The sequence below is a fragment of the Lynx rufus genome, unplaced genomic scaffold, assembly GCF_022079265.1.
Source record: "Lynx rufus isolate CCGP_SWC_20201006 ecotype Redwood Valley unplaced genomic scaffold, mLynRuf1.p SCAF_4, whole genome shotgun sequence".
Taxonomy (NCBI): domain Eukaryota; kingdom Metazoa; phylum Chordata; class Mammalia; order Carnivora; family Felidae; genus Lynx; species Lynx rufus.
Window position 1 is genome coordinate 51,250,863 of NW_025814856.1, and position 20,954 is coordinate 51,271,816.

Sequence of the window (20,954 nt, forward strand, 5' to 3'; positions counted from 1 at the left end):
TGTATTGAAACCTAACTCACACACCAGACTCCTCACTCATTTAAAGGGTCTAACCCAATGCTCTCACATCTTTTTATTCTCTACCCTTCAGGGCCACACAGGCCTTGTTCTGGTTTTGTGAAAATGCCATCACCTTTGCTTTCAGGATCTTGCACACCGTCTCCTCTGTCTGGGATAGTCTTTCCTTAAGTATTTCCCTGGTTCTGTATATATTTCCTGTGATCCTTCATATCTTGGGATGATACTTATGCTGGAAAGCCTTTCCTGACCACCCAGGCTGGATGGATGGCCTGCAGGACATTCCCACAGTGTCCCTTGGATCACCCTATCATGGCATTGACACATCAGTCTGAACTCTTAAGGTCTGGGAGTGTGGCTTGTTCACATGCAGCGTCTGGCAGATGGTCAGTGAACAAGTGAATAGAAAGATCTGAAAATATGTAACACGACACTGAGCATATTGTAGAACTCCCGTAAACGTTTGCAGACTTTACTGCTTACCAGGACAAGGGCAATACCTCCTTCTGGTAACATTCCAGACAGTTTGTGTGATTAACAGGTAAAAATTATTATTTTTTCTTGTCTGGTGCCCTTGCCACTTTCTTCTGGCAACAGTACCCCAGTTTTCCTCTAAGGAATCACCTCTTTCCCACCTTTGGTCTTTATAGTTTAGGTGGGGCTAAATAGTCCCTAGAATTTACACATGACCTACATCAGGTCAATTACCTGACTTACTGGAAATTTTCAGAAAGGAGTGTTTTCACTAAGCTCGTGTCTCCTTAAGAAGACAGCTTCCCTCAGACCAGAAGCAGAGTTGAGAAAGCAATGCAGTCATAATGACATCATTTGAGAACCTGGATCCAGCTATACCTGAAGCCAACTGACCAGTGGACATTCTGCCATTTACATTCCTTTTTAAAAAATTGCTTAAGCAAATTGAGTTTCTATAACTTGCAGCTGCAGCATTTCTCACACAGTAACCCTCCATGTCGTTCACTTATATACCCACCCATCATACCCCTTTTGACCAAATAGAAGAACCACCAGGTTTTTGCCCCCGAATGCAGGTTTACCTACTATTCTCAAATCTAAGTCATGATTATTTTTCTGAGCTGTGTTGTATCTCTGACTGTCCATATTAAGACTTCTATGTGGTACTTCCCACACCATGATCAGTAAATGGACACTTCAGATTGTCTTAAATGATTCTAGGTGTTAAGTCCAGGTTGATGGAAAGGTTAGGTGCTCATTTAGTAGCCTGGCCCAAACTGAACTCCAGGAAACACACACGATGAGCACTGTATGCTGAACTAGTGTGCTGATTCTGAGAAGAGCCTGATAAAACGAACAAAGGTTTTTCCTTTGACTAGCTGCTGCCAAGGACATGTGCATTTATCATCAACATGAGGGGTCAGAAAGAGCTCACATGTTTTATCCACCCAACTTTGCTACAGGGAAAAAAGACAAACTTTGTGTGGGTGGAGGCAAAATGAAATGTTCAGAGATGCCTCATGGGAATGAGGGTGACATCATTCAGTCATCAAGTACTGCTTGTATTCCAACACAACCTGCCTTTTTCGGTACATACTATACCACACCCCACTTATTCAGGGTCCAGCAAATTGTGGACGTTTTTTTAAAAACAGGTTTTCTTTTTAAGTTTATTTTGAGAGACAGTGCAAATGGGGTAGGACAGAGAGAGAGGCGCAGGGCTTGAACTCACAAACTAGGAGATTATGACTTGAGCCGAAATCAAGTCAGACGCTCAACTGACTGTGCCACTCAGGCTCCCCAATTGTGGACATTTTAATCTGTGGGCCTTTGCTGGTTCTATCCCGTCTGCTTGGAATGAGCTTCTACATTGCAGAACTCTTTTGAGACCGAGGTCAAAGGTTAGCTCCCCCTGTGAACCCCTGCTCCTTTAACATTGTGTTTAAGCAGCTATTTTAAATATCTTTAAAGGTCAGGTTTTCTTAGCGTAGGTCTGTAGGTCACTATGACTAGGCTTTGGACTAGGTTCCTGGAGTTGTCTGGGAACTCTGTGCGTCTGTGCCTGTGTGCATTACTGTGGAGGGGGGAAGGTCAGAACCACCAATTTCTTATGTGTCTCTCCGATGAGTTCCTTGAGGGCAAGGGTCACATCTTTTTCATCTTTGACTCTTCAGCAATGATCCACAATGGACACTCATAACTGTGGCAGAAGGCTGTTAGTGACCCACAGAGGCAACATTTCACAGGCAGAGAAAAGAGGATGGTTTAATTGGTAGAGTCAAGAGTTGTTGGTTCTTGATTACAGTGTTCAACATGCAAATTACATTCGCCTCTTGGTACAGAAATGGCACCCTGCCACTTCCCTGGGACAGTTAATCCAGACAGAATGATTCCTAGGTCGCCCTTAACTACATGTCTGCCAGCAATTGCCCTTTCTCCCTTCTTACAGCGATATGCAAACTCTTACCCAGAATAACTGGGACATGAGGTCTTTTGTTCAACTGAGTAGCCATATTCGGTACAGCACTGTGGATCTGTCAACGGATTTGATATGTTCTGAACTCCAGCTCAAGACCTCACATTATGTAACCTATCTTTGATGATCCCAAAGGCACTTGAGAATCCGGCAGTGTCTCAGTGTCGCCGATTTTCACCGGACGGTGTTAAAGAGATAGAAGGCTGGCTAAGTCTGTCCTAGCCCTGGGTATTCAATCTGCAAAGAGCTTATTTGAATCAGGTTTTGACATGTTTGCTGTCTATGTCACTCTGTAGGCTCAAAATGGAACAACACAGGGAGCTTTCACTTTGCTCATCCATAGCTCCTAAATTTTCAGTAATGAAAATGTATTATTTGTGTAAAGAAAGTTGTACAAATACTAACAAAAAATTAAAGGTAAAACACAGGGTGTTTGGATCCCAAGAAAACAAGCGCTCACTGTGGTCAGAAGTCAGGCTGATTGCACTTAATAACTAGGTATAATTGACAATGCTTTTTCCAAAGACTGAAGTTTCGCTAAGTTTTATATATTATTACTAGCTTGAGTATTCCCCCTTTGACTTTCATTACTAGAGTCATCAGAAGGAAAATGTAAAACATTTTAAAAACAGCTGTTTCTGGGCAAGTCATCCAGCACAGACTCCTCAAATCTCTAGTTTCAGACATACAGGGGAACCCGGCTCAGACAAGAACAATTCTTGCTGCACACCTGCCAGCTCATGCATCTTCCTTTTTATTCCGAGAGGCTCCAGCTCAAACCAAAGTTACAAAGTCAAGCACTACTCTGAATTCCTGATACAGCAAATCCCTGCTTGGTCTTCAAAAAATAGAGGTCTGTAATTCCTTTTTGAACATGCCTTCGAAGTGGAGGTCTTTGGCCATGAGCTCCTCTTCGACATCATCTAGTGCCCACTGGTGATCCGTCAGCTCCAAAGCTTCCCACTCTGTCTGCAAAGGAAGAGGACACCAGGGCAGGGAGAGGAGGGCTGTTACTAAGAGCAGTGCTGACCTGGGAGCATCTATTCCGCCTAGCAGCTGGACTAAGCTATTTGCACGTATAAACTCATTTAATCCTATGAGGTAGATACTGCTAATTGCCCGGTCTGCCTCCATGCTCAATTTATAGGTGAAGAGAATAAGGCTAAAATAGGAAAAATAATTTGTCTAAGTGAGTAACCGATTACATTTTTTTTCCATTTTTAAAATTTAGTTTATTTATTTATTTTGAGAGAGAGCGAGAGCACAACTACTGCTTTACTTTCTGTATCTTTGGATTCATGTATTCAGGATAGAATATGTGGCCTTTTCTTACTGGTTTCTTTCACTTGGGATGTTTTCAAGGTTCCTTCCTGTTGTAGCAAGTATCAGTACTTCATTCCTTTTTAAGACTAAATATTTCATTGAATACTTCCATTGTACATACACTGTACTATTATTCCCAAATGTTTCATTTTGTTTATGTGTTCATAAGATGACGGTACATGTGCATTGTTTCTACTCTTAGAATATTATTCTTAGTGCTCTGAACTTTTCTTTTTTTTTTTTTTTTTTTAAGATTTTATTTTAGGGGCACCTGGGTGGCTCAGTCAGTTAAGCGTCTGACTTTGGCTCAGGTCATGATTTCACCATTTGTGGGCTCGAGCCCTACATCAGGCTCTGTGCTGGCAGCTCAGAGCCTGGAGTCTACTTCAGATTCTGTGTCTCCCTCTCTCTGCTTCTCCCCTGACTGCACGGACTCTTTCTCTCTCAAAAATAAACATTAAAAAAAAAAGATTTTTTTGTTTTAATTTTATTCATTTTATTTTTTTAACTTTATTTATTTAGAGAGAGAGCAAGTAAGCACATGATACAAGCAGGAGAGGGATAGAGAGGGAGAGAAAGAAGCCCAAGCAGGCTCTCTGTGGCCAATGCAGAGCCTGATGTGGGGCTCAATCCCACAACCCTAGGACCATGACTTGAGCCAAAATCAAGAGCTGGCCGCTCAACTGACTGAGTCACCCAGGTGCCCCTAAGACTTTATTTTTAAGTAATCTCTATACCCAACATGGGGCTTGAACCCACAACCTTGAGATCAAGAGTTGCATGCTCCACTAACTCCAGGTGCCCTTAGGAGTTTGTGTGGACATAGGTTTTCAATTGCCTTGGTTATTTACCTAAGTGTGAAATTGCTGGGTCATATGGTAGCTACGTATAACTTTTTTAGGAAAGGTTAAAACTGCTTTCCAAAGTGGCTGCACCATTCCCAGCAAGTAGGACAGTTCCAATTTCTCCACATCCTTGTCAATACCTGTTAGTGCCCATCTGTTTTTATTATAACCATGGAGTGATGTGAAGTAATATCTCCTTGTGGTTTTGATTTGCATTTCTCCAGTGGCTAACAATGTTGAGCATGCTTTCATGAGATTATTGGGTATTTATATAATTTCTTTGGAGAAATGCTTATTCAAAACTTTTGCCCCCTTTTAAACTGGGTTGTCTTTTTATTGTTGAGTTCTAAGAGTTCTTTATTCTGAATACTAGACCCTTATTAGAGATATGATTCGTAAACATTTTCTCTGATACTCTTTTCTTTCTCTTAATGGTGTCCTTTGAAGTACAAAAGTTTTCATTTTGACCCAGTTCCATTTACCTGCTTTTCCTTTTGTTGCTTGTGCTTTTAATGTTACATCTAAGAAGTCACTGCCTAATCCAGCATCACAAACATTTTACACCTACATTTTCTTCTAAGGGTTTTATGGTTTTAGCTCTTACATTTAGGTCTTTGACCATTCAAAGTTTTTCCTTTTTTTATTGTGGCAAGAAAGATACGTAACATAAAATTTGCCACTTCTAACCTTTGTAAGTATAAAATTCAATGGCATTAATTACATCCACAATGTTGTGCAACCATCATCACTATGTATTTCCAAATTTTTCCATCCCCTGAAACAGAAACTCTGTACCCATTAAGCAGTTAAGACTGTTCTCTCCCCCACGGAACTGTCTTGGCACCTCTGTCAAAAGTCAATTGATATTAAATGTAGGGGTTTATTTCTGACCTTTCAATTCTATTCCATTGATCTGTATGTCTATCCTTATGCCTGTCCCACAAAGTCTTGATTATTGTAGCTCTGAAGTAGGTTTTAAAATGAAGAAGTATGAGTCTTCCAACTTTGTTCATATTAAATGCTAGTTGGGCTATTCTGGGTCTCCTGCATTTCCATGTGTATTTCAGGATCAGCCTGTCAATTTCTGCAAGAAAGGCAGGTGGAATTTGGATAGGGATTGTATTGAATTTGTAGATCAATTTTGGGAGTACTGCCATCTGGATAATATTAAGTCTTCTAATCCATGAACTTGGGTGTCTTTCCGTTCATTCAGGTCTTTAATTTCTTTCAGCAATGCTTTATAATGTCACTATACAAATCTGTCTTTCTTCTGTTAAGTTTGTTCCTAAGTATTTTATCCTTTTTGAAACTATTGTAAATGGAACTGTTTTCTTAATTTCATTTTCAGATTCTTTATTACCAGTGTGTATAAATACAACTTTTTTTTTAACTTTTTAATTAGAAGTTAAAAAAATTTTTTTTAAGTTTATTTATTTTGAGAGAGACAGAGAGAGCACAAGTAGGGAAAGGTCAGAGAGAAACGGGGACAGAGGATCTAAAGCAGGCTCTGTGCTGACAGCAGACAGCCTGATGTGGGGCCTGAACTCACAAACCATGAGATCATGACCTGAGCTAAAGTCAGACGCTTAACTGACTGAGCCACCCAGGGGCCCCTTAATACAACTGAATTTTTGCATATTTATTTTGCATCTTCTAAAACCTTGTTGGACTTGTTTGTTACCTGTAATAGTTTACCTTGGGGGCTCCTTACAATAGTCTGTATAAAAGACAATGTTATCTGCAAATGGAGGTAGTTTTCTTCTTTCTTTAAAAAGATTTTTTTTTTAATGTTTATTCATTTTTGAGAGAGACAGACGTGAGCAGGGGAGGGTCAGAGAGACAGGAAGACACAGAATCTGAAGCAGGGTCCAGGCTCTGAGCTGTTAGCACAGAGCCCAATACGGGGCCTGAACTCATGAACCGTGAGGTCATGACCTGAGCCGAAATTGGATGCTCAACCGATTGAGCCACCCAGGCGCCCCTCTTCTTCCTTTGTAACGTGGATGTCTTTTATTTCTTTTTCTTGCCTAACTGCCCTGGCTAGATCATCCAGCACAATATTGAACAGAAGTGGCAGGAGTGGATGTACCTATCTTGTCCCTACTTGTTGCGGAAAAGCTGTTAGTGTTTCACCAGAGTTAGCTGTGGGTTTTTCATTAGATGCCTTTCATAGAGATGAGCAAGTTCTCTTCTATTTCTAGTTTGTTTGTTTTGTTTGTTTGTTTTTTAAATTTATTTATGTTGAGAGAGAGAGCCCAAGCAGGGGAGGGGCAGAGAGAGAGGGAAAGAAAGAGAGAGGGAAAGAAAGACAGAATCCCAAGCAGGCTCCACACTGCCTGCTGTAGGGCTCAATTCCACAAACCATTGAGATCATGACCTGAGCTGAAATCAAGAGTTGGACGCTTAACTAACTGAGCCCCCCATTTCTAGTATTTATCATGAAAAATTAGTGATATTTTTCTGTACAAAAATTATACTGGATATATATACTGGATATATTCCAGAGTCATTTCATGAAAAGGCTCTAAGTATCGATTTTTTTTAAATGAAATTTATATCTGATGTCCACAGGGTCCAAACAGTTCAAAATATTCTAAAAGTTTACCTGCTGCCTCTGAAAGGACTGTTTTTACAGCTTCATTTACAGTGTGGGTTAAATTTGTGTGAACGTTTAAAAATTAGTAAAAGTACCAAGAATCTCCAATTCGCTTAACAGCTGACTGTCTCAGGAACAAGAAACATGTAAGCTTTTAAAAATACATTTTTTTGCTAAATTTAAATTTAAATTTAAATGATGGAACCACACATACTACACTCACTTCAGGGAACTTATCTTTAAAGTAACTGTCTGGTAATGCCTTTCAGAGCTTCAGTGAAGCTAGAAGGAGGTGTAAGTGTACCTTGAAAGCTTTGTTGGTGTCTGCAGGCATGGCCATGGCTGCTCCAGTCATCTGCTCCTGCATCATCCGTGACTGGTCAGCGGCTGCAGGGTAAGATACACCTACATGAGTGCCAGGGGTCAGCAAGCACCCAGCACCCTCAGGGAAGAACAGCCCTTACACAATACTTGCAGCTGCTCAGTGGTGTGTTAGAGAACCACAACTGGCCCTGCCACACACTGGCTATGTGACCTAGGGAAAGTCACTTACCTCTCCTGAAAAATGGGCAGGGGAATAACAGAAGATAACCAAAGGAAGTGCTAAACTTTCTTTCAAATTTAAACAATAACAACATCTATCAGTTATTGAGCAACTACTTCATGTCAGGAGTGCTTTACATAGTCTACCTCATCTCCTAACAACCTACCCTGAAATTACTTATTAAGGTCTCTAAGGTACAAACAGGCAGAGGATTAGAGTGGTTAAGTAACTTGCCCGAGGTCCCAGCCATTAAACAGGAGAGCCAGGATTGGTGTTGGCAAGAATGCAGGTCAATGAACCAACTGGCCAAACCAGGCCTTCTTTCAGCTTCAGCTTACAGGCTTGCATCACTGGTCCTGGATTCCTCACATGAGGGTATCAGACTTCAGGGAACTAAATATTGTCCCTGTGACTGCCACAGAGAGTTCAGATCTTCAGGTGACCCTGGATTTTTATTCTTTTTTTTTAAGATTTTATTTTTGAGTCATCTTTATACCCAATGTGGGTCTTGAACTTAACAACCCTGAGATCAAGAGTCACATGCTCCACCGCCTGAGCTCCCCAGGCACCCTGACCCTGGAATTTTTAAGACTCTTGTAGGATACCTTAGAACCTTAAGAATAAGTTTAAGGAGTGAAGTATTGTACTGAACTATGTCAACAAATAGCACAAACTATGTGAGTCTTCTGGCCCTGGCGTGAATGATTCGTCTATCAAAATATTTGCTTATTAAACCCAACAACGTATTTCTTACCATTATCTTGGCCCAGAATCAGAGAGTAAATGCTCCGAAGCCCAAAGACATTGAGGAAGTACCAAGATGCAGAACTCACCCTAGAGAGTAAAAGGGAAAAAACGTAGGGAGTTATTTTAGCATTAACATAGTTCACACTTTTCTATCACCCAAAGAGTATACAAAGAAATCAGAGAATGTAAAGAAATCATTTGGGGTAGGTAACAGTTGGCATAATCCACCCCTGGCATTTTGAGTGGAGTTTCAATGAGAAAAACCAAAAACCTATTCCAGTGAAGTGTGCAAATTACAAATCTTGTTCTTTAGGCAACACCACTTTTAGATTTTGGTTTGTGTTTTTATAAAGGAAAGAAAGTTCTTACCAGGATGCATCTAATGTGAGTAGTTCAATTCCTTGCTGTAGCATAGGTTTAAAACGGAGGGTCAGTGGAAATGGGACTTTGGCTGCAGAAAAGAGAGAAAAAGTTCACAATCCCTCCTTGCTTTTTAAAGAATAGTTTAAGTGTGGATGCATGTAATCTTTCCCTGATGAGGTGGGAACTCTGTACCATACACAGTTTGGAAAATGATTTCTACCAGGAAATTTGTGTCAATTTCTGAAAAAATAACTGTCAGATGTCACTCTGTTATAGTTTCTTGAACACCAGCTTCTCCAATGCTTGCGAAGCAGGGACTCTGAGCTATGACCTACAATCAGAAAAGAAACTTGCACTAATCTGTTAAACTCAAATTGGAACATGTACACATAGAGAACTATGTTACTAAGAAACAAAATTGATTCAAAAAAATTATAAACGAAGACAAACAACTCACCCCAACACCTAGAAAATAAAGTCAAAACATGCTTCCCTTCATCCTACTTAACTAGAATTAATTTTGGATACAAACGAGCAAGCCATTTGTTTAAATTCCTATTTGAAAAAGCATCCATATCATGAACTTACCATGAGTTTGGAATAAGAGACAAAAAAATCACAGGATATTAAATTTTTTTATTCAAAGAATGTGATTAGTTTTCAATAGAGAATATGGGGCCCATTATATTAGTGTCTCAACAGCACTGGGATTTCTCTGAACAAGGACATGGGAAAGGATCATAGATGAAGTAAACCTGAAGTATTCTGGGTCTATAACTTACTTGTGACAAAGCCTGAGAATGTCATGTTGATCCATCCACCAATAAGAATCATAGGGAGAACATTTGTTACATTGCCTTTCATCATGTCTGTGAGCATAGTGGGATCTATAACAAAAACAAGAGACCACTACATTTTATGACTGTCGACAAAGACTTCTTCCTGATTTTGTGTAAATTTTATTTTTTTAAATGTTTATTTATTTAAGTAATCTCTACACCCACCGTGGGGCACAAACTCATGACTCTGAGATCAAGAGTCACAGGCTCCTCTGACTGAGCCAGCAGGTGCGCCTTAATTTATTTGATAATTAAAGTAATACACAAGTTCAATGTAAAAAAGTCAAATGACATGGAAACATAAGATTTAGACAGTTTCTCTGAGCCCACTCTCTAAACACTTTTAACTGTCTGTTGCATATCTTTCCATCTTTATACATACATATATAAAATATGCACATATATGTACATACACAATAGTTTCTCTCTATATATACACAGTTAAAGGATACTATGCTTAAATTCTACTCCTTAATTTTGAAAAGATAAATATATTGTGACTGGTATAATGTCCCTCTCTTACTGTTTTCAGTGTCTTCATAGGAGTCTACTGTGTGTGGTCACACTACTTTTGGGTGGATCTATAGGTTATTTCTAATTTTTTTCTTTTTTCCAATAAACACTGTTGCCAACAACTACCTAGTACATAAATCTGCATGTTTATGTAAGTGTTTCTGTAAGAGAAACTCTTAGAAGAATTTCTGGGTCAAGGGGTTTGAACATTTAAAATTGACAGATACTGTCAGACTGTCTTTCAACAATAGCGAGAGGGCCTGACTTCCCATGACCTTGACAGTAGCAGCTTTGTCAAGCTTTCGATCTTTGCCAGTTTAACAGTCTAAAAAGGACATCTTGTTCTAATTTTCATCCTGTGGATTTTAGCGAAATCAAGTATCTTTTCACACATGTAAAGGTCTTGTTTCTTATGGGTTTTCTAAAAGATTTATTAAAATCAATTCCAGTACCTTCTGTCTGGGTTTCTTACCTAGAGAAATGGGTATTAAAATGCGAGAACAGCCAATACAGAATAATAAATTATTCTGTTTTACTTTAAAAGTGCTATATTTTTTCACATGACTGGGATGAGTGGAAGAAATCTGTGAGAGCAAAAACTGTAGGGTGGGCCAAGCAATCATGTCTGACAAAGAAATGGCTGGGCTGGGGGAGTGGTAAGAGCTCCTCCTCATTCAGGCAGAAGCTGGGTGGCCATCTGTCAGCAACAGGATCCAGGCACTGGGTGGGAGCTGGGACTGGGATGCTTTTCCGACTCTGCTCCGCAGAGCCCTGGGTCCTGGGGAACAGCAAAGGGAAGAAGACACAGGGACGGTGGCTCTAGCCTCCTCACCCCCAGACGAGAGCTCTTTTTAAAAAATCCACTTTATACACTGGGGTTCCCAGAAGATTTATTTGAAAAAGAGAACTCCACTTGCATAGGTTCCCCATACTAGATATCTCTAAGGTCTCTTAGATTACTATCTTACACAATTTAACATTTCAATAAATCAGCATCCTCCCTCCCCTCCCCCCAACTCATGTTAAGTATCTTCCTTAAAGATGACAGAAGGAATCAACATACCAGTCATAGGAGAAGGAGGCACTACCTTCCTTTTAGTTTTTTTGAAAAATCCATCCTCTGGGTTGTTGAAGTAATATTTTCGTGTCAAGAAAGACTAGTAGAAAAGAGAGCTTTTTAAGTTTTAAAACTGTGACATAGCAAACTGTCAAATTATTCCCCAGAGGTTGAGTCAGAAGACCTTTGGAATAGGCTGTTGCACTCAGAGCTGGCAGCCAACCTGACACTTTAGCTGAGTCACATTTAAAAACAATTTCCTAAGAAGGGTGAGGTCACAATGACAGTAGACACCACCAGACCACAGCTTAATTACAGATTTGCCAGACTTCAGCTTTCCCCAAAGAGTCCCCTTATAAAACATTCAGATATCTACTGCCCTCAACAGTGAATTGGGGAGCTTTTAATAAAAGATAAATGAGTACCTGTTTGGGAATGTATTTTCCATTTTCCCTGAGGACTCTGCTTCGAATTAGGACTTGACTGAAAAATACAACCAAGACAATGAGATTTTTAAAACCGAAACACTAGAAGAAAACGAGAGAATAAAAGTAGACCTATTTAAACACAAGAGAGGGCCTATTTGGCAACAGTCCTGTGGGGACACTTGTCAAAATACGAGTGTCCTTAAAACCAATATAACATATTTAACCCAACAATTAGGTTTTCAAAGAAGCATTTTTCAGAAGTCACAGTGTTCATGACTAAAGATTTCTTAGGAAGACACATTTGGAACATCACACTCTGCTCTTTGTTCCTTTATAATAAGCTAAGAAGGAACTTTCTCTGAGTGAAAAAGAGTAACAGTTGGATGCTCCTCAGAAGATGTGAGGGCAGGAGGAGGGAGGAAGGGTGAAGATAAAAGAACAAACTTTTTAAACCCTACAGAGACATGACTACAGGATTTGACAGGGTTGCTATCTGACAGACAACAAATAGAAATTCCATCACGATTCAGACTGCTAGTAAACTCTCAATAAACGTTTCCTGAATTAGTACATCATTTGGTGATTTCTGAATATAAAATCATTAAAGATAATAGAATAATAGACAGTGATACAAGTGGGTGGTGCTAAGATACACATACCATACAGAACAGAGATCAAAATACTAATGTTGGCTAGGTTTTCAAAAGTTGTTTTATTGGGGGGAAAAAACCTCAAGTTAATGGAAATCCTTCTTGAAAAGTGAAAAAAAAGCAGACAGAAATGAACAAAATGAAAACTGTGTGCCTGGTTTTCTCTCTCCTCCTTAGGTGTTTTGTTTGTTTTGTTTTGTTTTGTGCAAAAAAGGTGATTTTGTTAAAGCACAGGATAGGACCAGTGGGCAGAAAAGACATGCTCTCTCTCCTCCTTAGTATAAACCACCTGCTCTCATCAGTCAGTCAGTCCCCTTAGGGTCCCCTTGTCACCATATACATATTCTAGCCTCTCCATCTGCTGGGAATGCTCTAGTGCCACTCTCCTTCAGGAGTTCTACCCCATCATATGTTAACACCTTCTTCAAGCCCCACCTTCTCCGTGAAACTGCCTGGTGCCCTCATGGAATTCTCTCTGGTCTTCCTCCTCTTGACTTCATTGGCTCTATACCCAGGCCTACAGAGGTGACATGTAATATGTTCTGTCTCTGGGAGCTAATCTAAAGCTACTCCAAGTGTGGCCTACGTACCAATGCTGGTCTGTGACGAGGTTAAGTGCAGACATTGAGAGTAAGTGTTTAGAAACTTTTATAGGGGCGCCTGGGTGGCTCAGTTGGTTGAGCATTTGACTCTTGATTTCGGCTTGGGTCATGATCCCAGGGTCGTGGGATTGAATCCCATGTTGGGCTCTGTGCTGAGTGTGGAACCTGCATGGGATTCTCTCTCTGTCTCCCTCTGTCCTTCTCCCCCGCTTGTGCACCTGTGTGCTCTCTAAAATAAAAAAAGAAAAAACCCAAAACCAAAAAAACATGTTAAAAAAAACCTTTACAGTAATTTGTTATTCCACAACATCCAAATATATACTAAAATATCTTACAAAAGCACCAGTCTATGATCGATTGGAAATCAAAAAATCAAAAAACTGGACCTTCACTGATGTTTAGGCAGCACTGAGTCTAGAGTAACAGTAAAAATTTAAGCTCTGGGGGCGCCTGGATGGCTCAGTTGGTTGAGCATCTGACTTCAACTCAGGTCATGATCTCGCAGTGCGGTGTTTCAAGCTATGCGTCGGGTTCTGTGCTGACAGCTGGGAGCCTGGAGCCTGCTTTGGATTCTGTGTCTCCCTCTCTCTCTGCCCCTCCCCTGCTCATGTGTGCACCCGTGCGTGTGCGCTCTCTCTCAAAAATAAATAAACATTAAAAAAAATTTAAGCTCTGGAGTTGGACAGATGGGTTCACATCCTGGCTCTGCCACTTATTAGCTATGTGATCTTGGGTGAGTCATTTAAATTCCCCATGTCTCCTTTCATATTCTGTACAACAACATATTTATTCTTAGACAAATACTTTTTGAGCTTCTGAATGCCATGTACCATTTAAGTGCATGAACAACAGTGATCAAAAAGCAAATACCTCATAAAGGTTAAAGTCTAGTGGGAGAGAAAGACATTGATCAAATAACCATAAGAATAAATGTGAAATTCCCCTGTTATGTTCTAGGAAGGAGAGATGGATATGATGGGAGTGTATAATACAGGGATTTGATCAAGTCTAGGAAATCAGGGTCTGAAAAAAAGCTTTGATGAGGATGTATGACTAAGTTGGAATCTTAAGGATGACTAGAGATTACCTTGGCAAAGTGCTGGAGGGAACGGCATGGACAAAAGCCCTGAGGCAGGCATAAGCACTATGTCTTTGAGGACCTGAGAAAAGGCCACATGGCTAGAAGAAAGAGAACTACAGAAAACATGGTGAAAATGAGACTTGAGAGATACACAAGAGCCACACTATACATAAGGCCACATGGGTCCCACTGTATTTTTTTAATTGTGGCAAAAAATACATAATATAAAATTTACCAATGTAATCATATTTAAACACAAAGTTCAGTAGTACATATACACATATAAACACAATGGAATATTATCAGGCACAAGAAAGGAGATCCCACCATCTGCAACAACATGGTTGAAACTTGAGGGCATTATGCTAAGTGAAATTAGCCAGACAGAGAAAGACAAACACTGTATGATCTCACTTTTATATGGAATAAAAAAAAAAAAAAGTCAAAAAGAAAATAGAATGGTGGTTACTGGGGGCTGAGGGAGATGGACAGATGCTGGCCAAAAGGTACAGTTAGAAGATGAGTAAGCTCTGGGGATTTAACATACAGTACGGTGACTAGAGTTCATAAAACCGTGTAATGTACTTGAAATTTACTAAAAGAGTAGACCTTAAGCATTCTCAACATCAATTAAAAAAAATGTTAATTAACTGGATTATGGTAATCAATTCAGAAAGTATATGTATGTCAAATTGTCATATTCTACATTTCACATAGCTGTAAAAAAACCCTGAAATTATGACATGCTACAATACAGATGAACCTTGAAAATGCTGTGCTAAGTAAAATAAGATGGGCACAGGGGGACAAATATTGTATGATTCCACTTACATAAGGTATCTAGAGTAGTCAAACTCATAAAGACAGAAAGAATGCTGGTTGCAGAAAGTGGGTGGAGACAGGATGAAAAGTTATTACTTAGTATGTTGAGTTTGTTTGGGATGATGAAAATACTGTGGAAGCGGATGACGGATGATGGCACAACAGTGAAAATGTACTTAATGCCACTAAATTGTATACTTAAAAATAGTTAACATGGTAAACTTTATGTTATGTATATTTTACCACAATTAAAATTTTTTTTTTAACGTTTATTTATTTTTGAGACAGAGAGAGACAGAGCATGAACGGGGGAGGGTCAGAGAGAGGGAGACACAGAATCTGAAACAGGCTCCAGGCTCCGAGCTGTCAGCACAGAGCCCGACGCGGGGCTCGAACTCACGGACTGCGAGATCTTGACCTGAGCCGAAGTCGGCCGCCCAACCGACTGAGCCACCCAGGCGCCCCTATTTTACCACAATTTAAAAAAAAGAGTGGGTACATGTCTGGCTCAGTTTGTGGAGCACGTAATTCTTTTTTTTTTTTTTTAATTTTTTTTTGAATGTTTGTTTATTTTTGAAGGAAAGAGAGACAGAGTGTGAGCAGGAGGAGGGGCAGAGAGAGGGAGAATCTGAAACGGGTTCCAGGGTCCGAGCTGTCAATGCAGAGCCTGATGACGTGGGGCTCAAATTCACAAACTGTGAGATCATGACCTGAGCCAAAGTAGGTCGCCTAACCGATTGAGCCACGCAGGTGCCCCATGTGGAGCATGTAATTCCTTATCTCAGGGTTGTGAGTTCGAGCCCCATGTTGCGTGTGCAGTACTTAAAAAAAAAAAAAAAAAAGGAGAATACTGAGGATTTTAAACTGAGTTCTTCATATATGTTATTTTGTTTAAAGTGATTACCACTGTATTTGGCATATCCTAAGCACCAGGTTAATGGTATTTGTTATTTTTCTTTTGCATGTTTTATCACTTGGACTGAAACTCCCTGACAGTAGGGTCTTGACCTTGTCTTATACCCCACAGCATGTGGTACAGCACAGGGCACATAACAGGTCATCAGTAAAAACTTGTTCAGCGTAGATAATTCAGAACTTCTGCAGATACTGTGGTCAAAGAAACTCAGGTACATCTCCTATACTTACACTGCTGAGCAATTTCGTAGAATTGGGGTTAAAACCATGACCCTGAAGCATTTCAACCCTAAATCAAGGTAAACTTAAATTATCTTGTATATTCTAAACACTCACTTTCTCTGAGGTCTGCAAATGCTACAAGACATTTTTAATTTTACATTTTTGCTGGTTTTTTTTTTAAGTATTTACTTTTGAGACAGAGATGGACGGGGGGAGGGGCAGAGAGAGAGGGAGACACAGAATCTAAAGCAGGCTCCAGGCTCTGTCAGCACAGAGCTGGACACGGGGCTTGAACTCACGAACGAACCTGTGAGAATACGACCTGAGCCAAGGTCCGACGCTTAACCTCTGAGCCATCCAGGCGCCCCCATTTTTACTACTATTGAAAAATAAGTTCTCATACTGGTTATAAAGACAAAGTGGCTCTCTTGCATTGCTGATTTGCAATTGAAACACTTTTCTTAAAAGGAAGCTTTAGTTTTTAAAGTTGGTATTTCTCAAACTGGGGTTTAATCATATATTAAAGACCTGAGTTTTTTTTTTTTTCCTTTCCTAAGAGTCCTTTTCTTTGAGCTTGAGCACCATTTTTTACATACATTCTATTCCTAACTATGTTCTAATATATTTTATCTATGTATCTTTCCATTTTGGTTTAATATATTTTAGAAAAATTTTAGTTAAGTTTTGAGGCACTAAAAGCTTAATAACTTATGAAACCAAATGTCCCATTTTGTGACCAGTCTAACGGACACCTATACTGTATTTATCTATCTATTATATTTTAATGTTTATTTATTTTTGAGAGAGACACAGCACAAGAGGGGGAGGGGCACAGAGAGAGGGAGACACAGAATCTGAAGCAGGCTCCAGGCTTTGGCCTGTCAGTCAGAGCCTAATGCAGGGGTTGAACTGAGAGATCATGACCTGAGCTGAAGTAGGATGCTTAAGTGACTGAGCCACAGAGGCGCCCCAACTTATACTGAGTTAGAGGAGTGTTTTACAACCAGAAAACACTTTGCCTTGGTTTTTGGCAGGTTTAGAACCAAGTGCTCAGCATTCTATCCAAGTTCAAAAGATAACTTGGTGGGGTACTGTCACACCATGTCAGAACTAGCATGGTCTAGATATCTCACATAAAGGAAGGAATAATTATGACCAGAGATGTTTGAGTTTTCTCCAAGACAGTGGTCCTCCATGGTACTGTCCTGTAGGTGGCCTTCTGGAAATCTGTCGAACTTTTTTTTTTTAATGTTTAAAAAAATTTTTTTTTAATGTTTATTTTTGACAGAGAGAGAGAGAGACAGAGAGAGACAGAGCATGAGCGGCGGGGGGGGGGGGGGGGCAGAGAGAGAGAGGGAGACACAGAATCCGAAGCAGGCTCCAGGCTCTGAGCTGTCAGCACAGAGGCCGATACGGGGCTCAAACTCACAGACCGCGAGATCATGACCTGAGCTGTGAAGTGGGACGCTCAACCAACTGAGCCACCCAGACACCCCTAATGTTTTTATTTATTTTTGAAGGAGAGAGAGACAGAGAATGAGCGGGGGAGGAGCAGAGAGAGAGGGAGACATAGAATTTGAAGCAGAATCCAGGCTCTAAGCTGTCAGCACAGAGCCCGATGTGGGGCTCAAACTCATGAACTGTGAGATCATGACCTGAGCCGAAGTTGGACGCTTAACCGACTGAGCCACCCAGGCACCCCTGTTGAACTTCTTTGATTGTCAAAATGATGGGGCAGAGAAGAAAGAACATGTAACTGTCATTTATTTGTTAGAGGAAAGGGATGCTAAGTATTCCTCAATGCTGGAGACAGTTGTGCGATTCAAAGAACTGTCTCGTATCTCATAATATTTTGAATATCTCATCGAACTGCTTTTAATTATCTGAGCCTCAAACCTAATTCCATTTTTTTTTCTTTTTTTTGGACAGGGGAAGGAGCAAGTGATTTTTATATATATTCAATTTCCAGGTATGCAACTACCAAGTATATATAGGGAAAATTGCACTTTGTTTTGTTCAGAACTTTATCAAGAGTAGTTCACCATTTAGTAAAATCACATCCAAAACACTGCCTTGTGTAGTATCTAAGTAGCTAACACACTGTATCAGCCTACAGTTGAACCTGTTCCACTTAAGGTGATTTTGCAGTGAGGCGCATGCTGTGACTTTTGCATTACGCTTTTTAGGATCATTGTGAACAAGCACTTATGAAATAAAAATTAAATTAGTTTTATTTTATTGCTCCTTACTGTTACAACTAGAGCATTATGTCATTTTTGTTAGTGAAGCATAGTCGACACACAGTGTCACATTAGTTTCAGGTGTACAAAACAGTGATTTGACAACTCTGTACATTATGCTACGCTCAAATGTGCAGCTACCATAGGCCACCATACACCGCTATTACAATACCATTGACTATGCTGTATCTTTCATCCTTGTAACTTATTCTTTCCATAACTGGAAGCCTGTACTTCCCATTCCCCTTCACTCATGTTACCCATCCCCCATTTCCCTTCCCTCTGGCAACCATCAGTTTGTTCTCTGTATTTATGGGTATTTCTGTTTTTGTTTATTCATTTGTTTTGTTTTTTAGATTCCACATATAAAGGAAATCATTTGGTAATTGTCTTTGTCTGACTTATTTCACTTAGCATATAATACCCTTTCGGTCCATCCATGTAGTCACAAACATTAGGTTGTTTTTTAAAAAAACATTTTTTTCTATAGATTGCATGAACTGTGAATTTCATCTTGGGCTAGAAAAAGGGGCTGTCAGTGTGCTATCATTCAAAACATCATTCTGAAATCACATAGTGAACCAAGAACAGAAAACCGGCAGAGAAGCTATGACAGCAGGAATTGTGGTTGAGAATCCAACTTAGAGAGTGAGACTGATTGGACTTCAAATACAGGCACAATATTCTGGTTATTTTGGAAAGGCTAATTAACTTCTCTGGCTTTCTTTTCTTCAACTGTAAAATTGGGTTCAGAATTATCTAAGTTGGGGTTATTGTGAGGAGAAAATGAGAACAATTAAGGGGCACCTGGGTGTTTCTGTGGGTTAAGCATCCAACTTTAGCTCAGATTATGATCTCACGGCTTGTGGGTTCAAGCCCCACATCAGGCTTTGCACTGACAGTGCAGAGCTTGCTTGGGATTCTCTCTCTCCCTGTCTCTCAAAATATATAAACTTAAAAAAAAAAAAAAGAACAATTTATTGGTGTCAATAATAAACGTCATATTGCATCTTTCTATAGCCATCCTTTCTTTGGTGAACTAACTTCAGGTTATCTCTAGGAGATCGGTTCTCATCAGTTCTGAAACTGATGCCACAGGAAAATAATTGAAGTGGCTGCTGTGGTGTAGTGGAAAGAACTCCAGATTTGGGAACCAGAAAATTTGGCCTCAAGTCATGAATGTCACCCTTTGTGACCATGAAACCTCTTAAGCCTCTGTCTCTGTAAAATGGGACAGCAGCATCTATCTCATAGAGTTGCTCTGAATTTTAAATAAGTTAATAAATGCAAGTGCTTAGCATGGGTAGAAATGTTGGTTTGTTATTATTCTCAGCATAATTGGGAAGTACAACTGAAAATGATAAAGCAGTGCTTCCCAAACTTCAGTCACTCTCGTTCCATGGTTATGACTTTTGTCTTATTTAGCACTTCTACTCTTAAAAAGTTAGTATTTTTTACGTGTCAACTTTTTCTACTTACATGTTTTAAAATAAATATCGAAATTGCCAACCAATGGAAAAACAGTATTAGTTGCCACAAATAGAACTTTTAACATAAATACAATGAAAACAAAATTTAATAAATTTTAGCAAGATACCACTGCCTGTGGAAAGTTCTGAGTCTGAGGCTTGCTCTTTCTTAAAATGGGAGATAAATAAGTGTTACGGAAGTGTTAAAGAAACAGCAACATTTACCTGGGACGGTCTCTGAAAATAATCACAACGATTGGCTGGAAAATGTTTTTTATTTTAATATGGAGGGGGCACACGTCTAGATTCCTAAAATCATCTCAAATTACCTCTCCCCACATATAAATACTGTAATGAAGCACATGAGTAACAAGTTGCCTCTATTCTTGGAAGGGAAATGATAATTACAATCCCTCACATCTCTATGGCAGTTTTACATTTGCACAGCACTTGGTTACTTAATCTTAGCTGACCACCACAGTAGTTTGGTAAAACGGGTAGTATAAACACACCCACCTTCTATATAGTTCATAGATAAGAGGGTTAGCGACTGGCCTAACAACATTAACAGCAACAATTTTTTTGAGCACTTAATACGCCCCAAGCCCCATACTAAAGGCTTTGTAGCCTTCATATAAAAGTTAATCCCCACGCCTGCTCTATGAGGCATGTTCCGTTATCCTCATTTTACAGATGACGAAAGTGAAACACAGAAGCAACACAGCCAAGGTCACCCAGCCAGAGGGAGCGCGATGTGAACCCGGACAAACTGATAAAACCCCTGTACTTTCTTGCCCAAGGTCACGGGGGAGTGAGGCCGCCGGAGAGGGAAGGCGCTGACCTGTCGGAGACTTGTTCCTGGGTGAGCTTCTTGTCACTCTGCAGCAGGATGGACACGTAGTGGCGGATCATGCCCACAAAGAAGGTGATAATAACGATGGGCAGGACCACCCAAAGGCGGATGTTGGAGTCGAGCAGCAGCTCTGGCCCCGCCATCTCACAGAGAGCCTGCTCCCACCAGGTGTAGCCGGGTTTCTTTTCCCCGAGGTACGGAGGTCCCTCTTCGATTTCGCCTCCCGGCCTTCTCCCGCCTCTCAGCCTGGCTGGCCCCAAACCCTACTCCGGCCTCGGCCCTCGCGCACTGCCCCAGCCGGGCCGCCCGGCCGCGCACTTCCGGCGCGGATGTTTTGCGTCACGGTGAGGCGAGCCTTGGTGGCGTCAGCGTGGCGTA

The 20,954-nt window shown here is 40.3% G+C and overlaps 1 protein-coding gene across 2 annotated transcripts; it reads right to left on the reverse strand.

Moving 5' to 3' along the window:
• Positions 1-2,229: 2,229 nt before the first annotated feature.
• Positions 2,230-20,900, reverse strand: EMC3 (ER membrane protein complex subunit 3). 2 transcript variants are annotated; one of them, XM_047095507.1, is made up of 8 exons: positions 20,565-20,900; positions 11,720-11,777; positions 11,301-11,394; positions 9,668-9,772; positions 8,892-8,973; positions 8,530-8,609; positions 7,536-7,618; positions 2,230-3,436 (listed from the first exon to the last, which is right to left on the reverse strand). In XM_047095507.1, exons 1-8 carry the CDS (start codon positions 20,717-20,719, stop codon positions 3,308-3,310), a joined length of 786 nt encoding a protein of 261 aa, XP_046951463.1. In that variant the 5' UTR covers positions 20,720-20,900; the 3' UTR covers positions 2,230-3,307. The 2 variants fall into 2 exon arrangements, with proteins under 2 accessions (XP_046951463.1, XP_046951464.1); XM_047095508.1 differs by lacking the exons at positions 11,720-11,777; positions 20,565-20,900 and adding an exon at positions 10,710-11,015 and having other exon boundaries at positions 11,301-11,393.
• Positions 20,901-20,954: the final 54 nt, after the last annotated feature.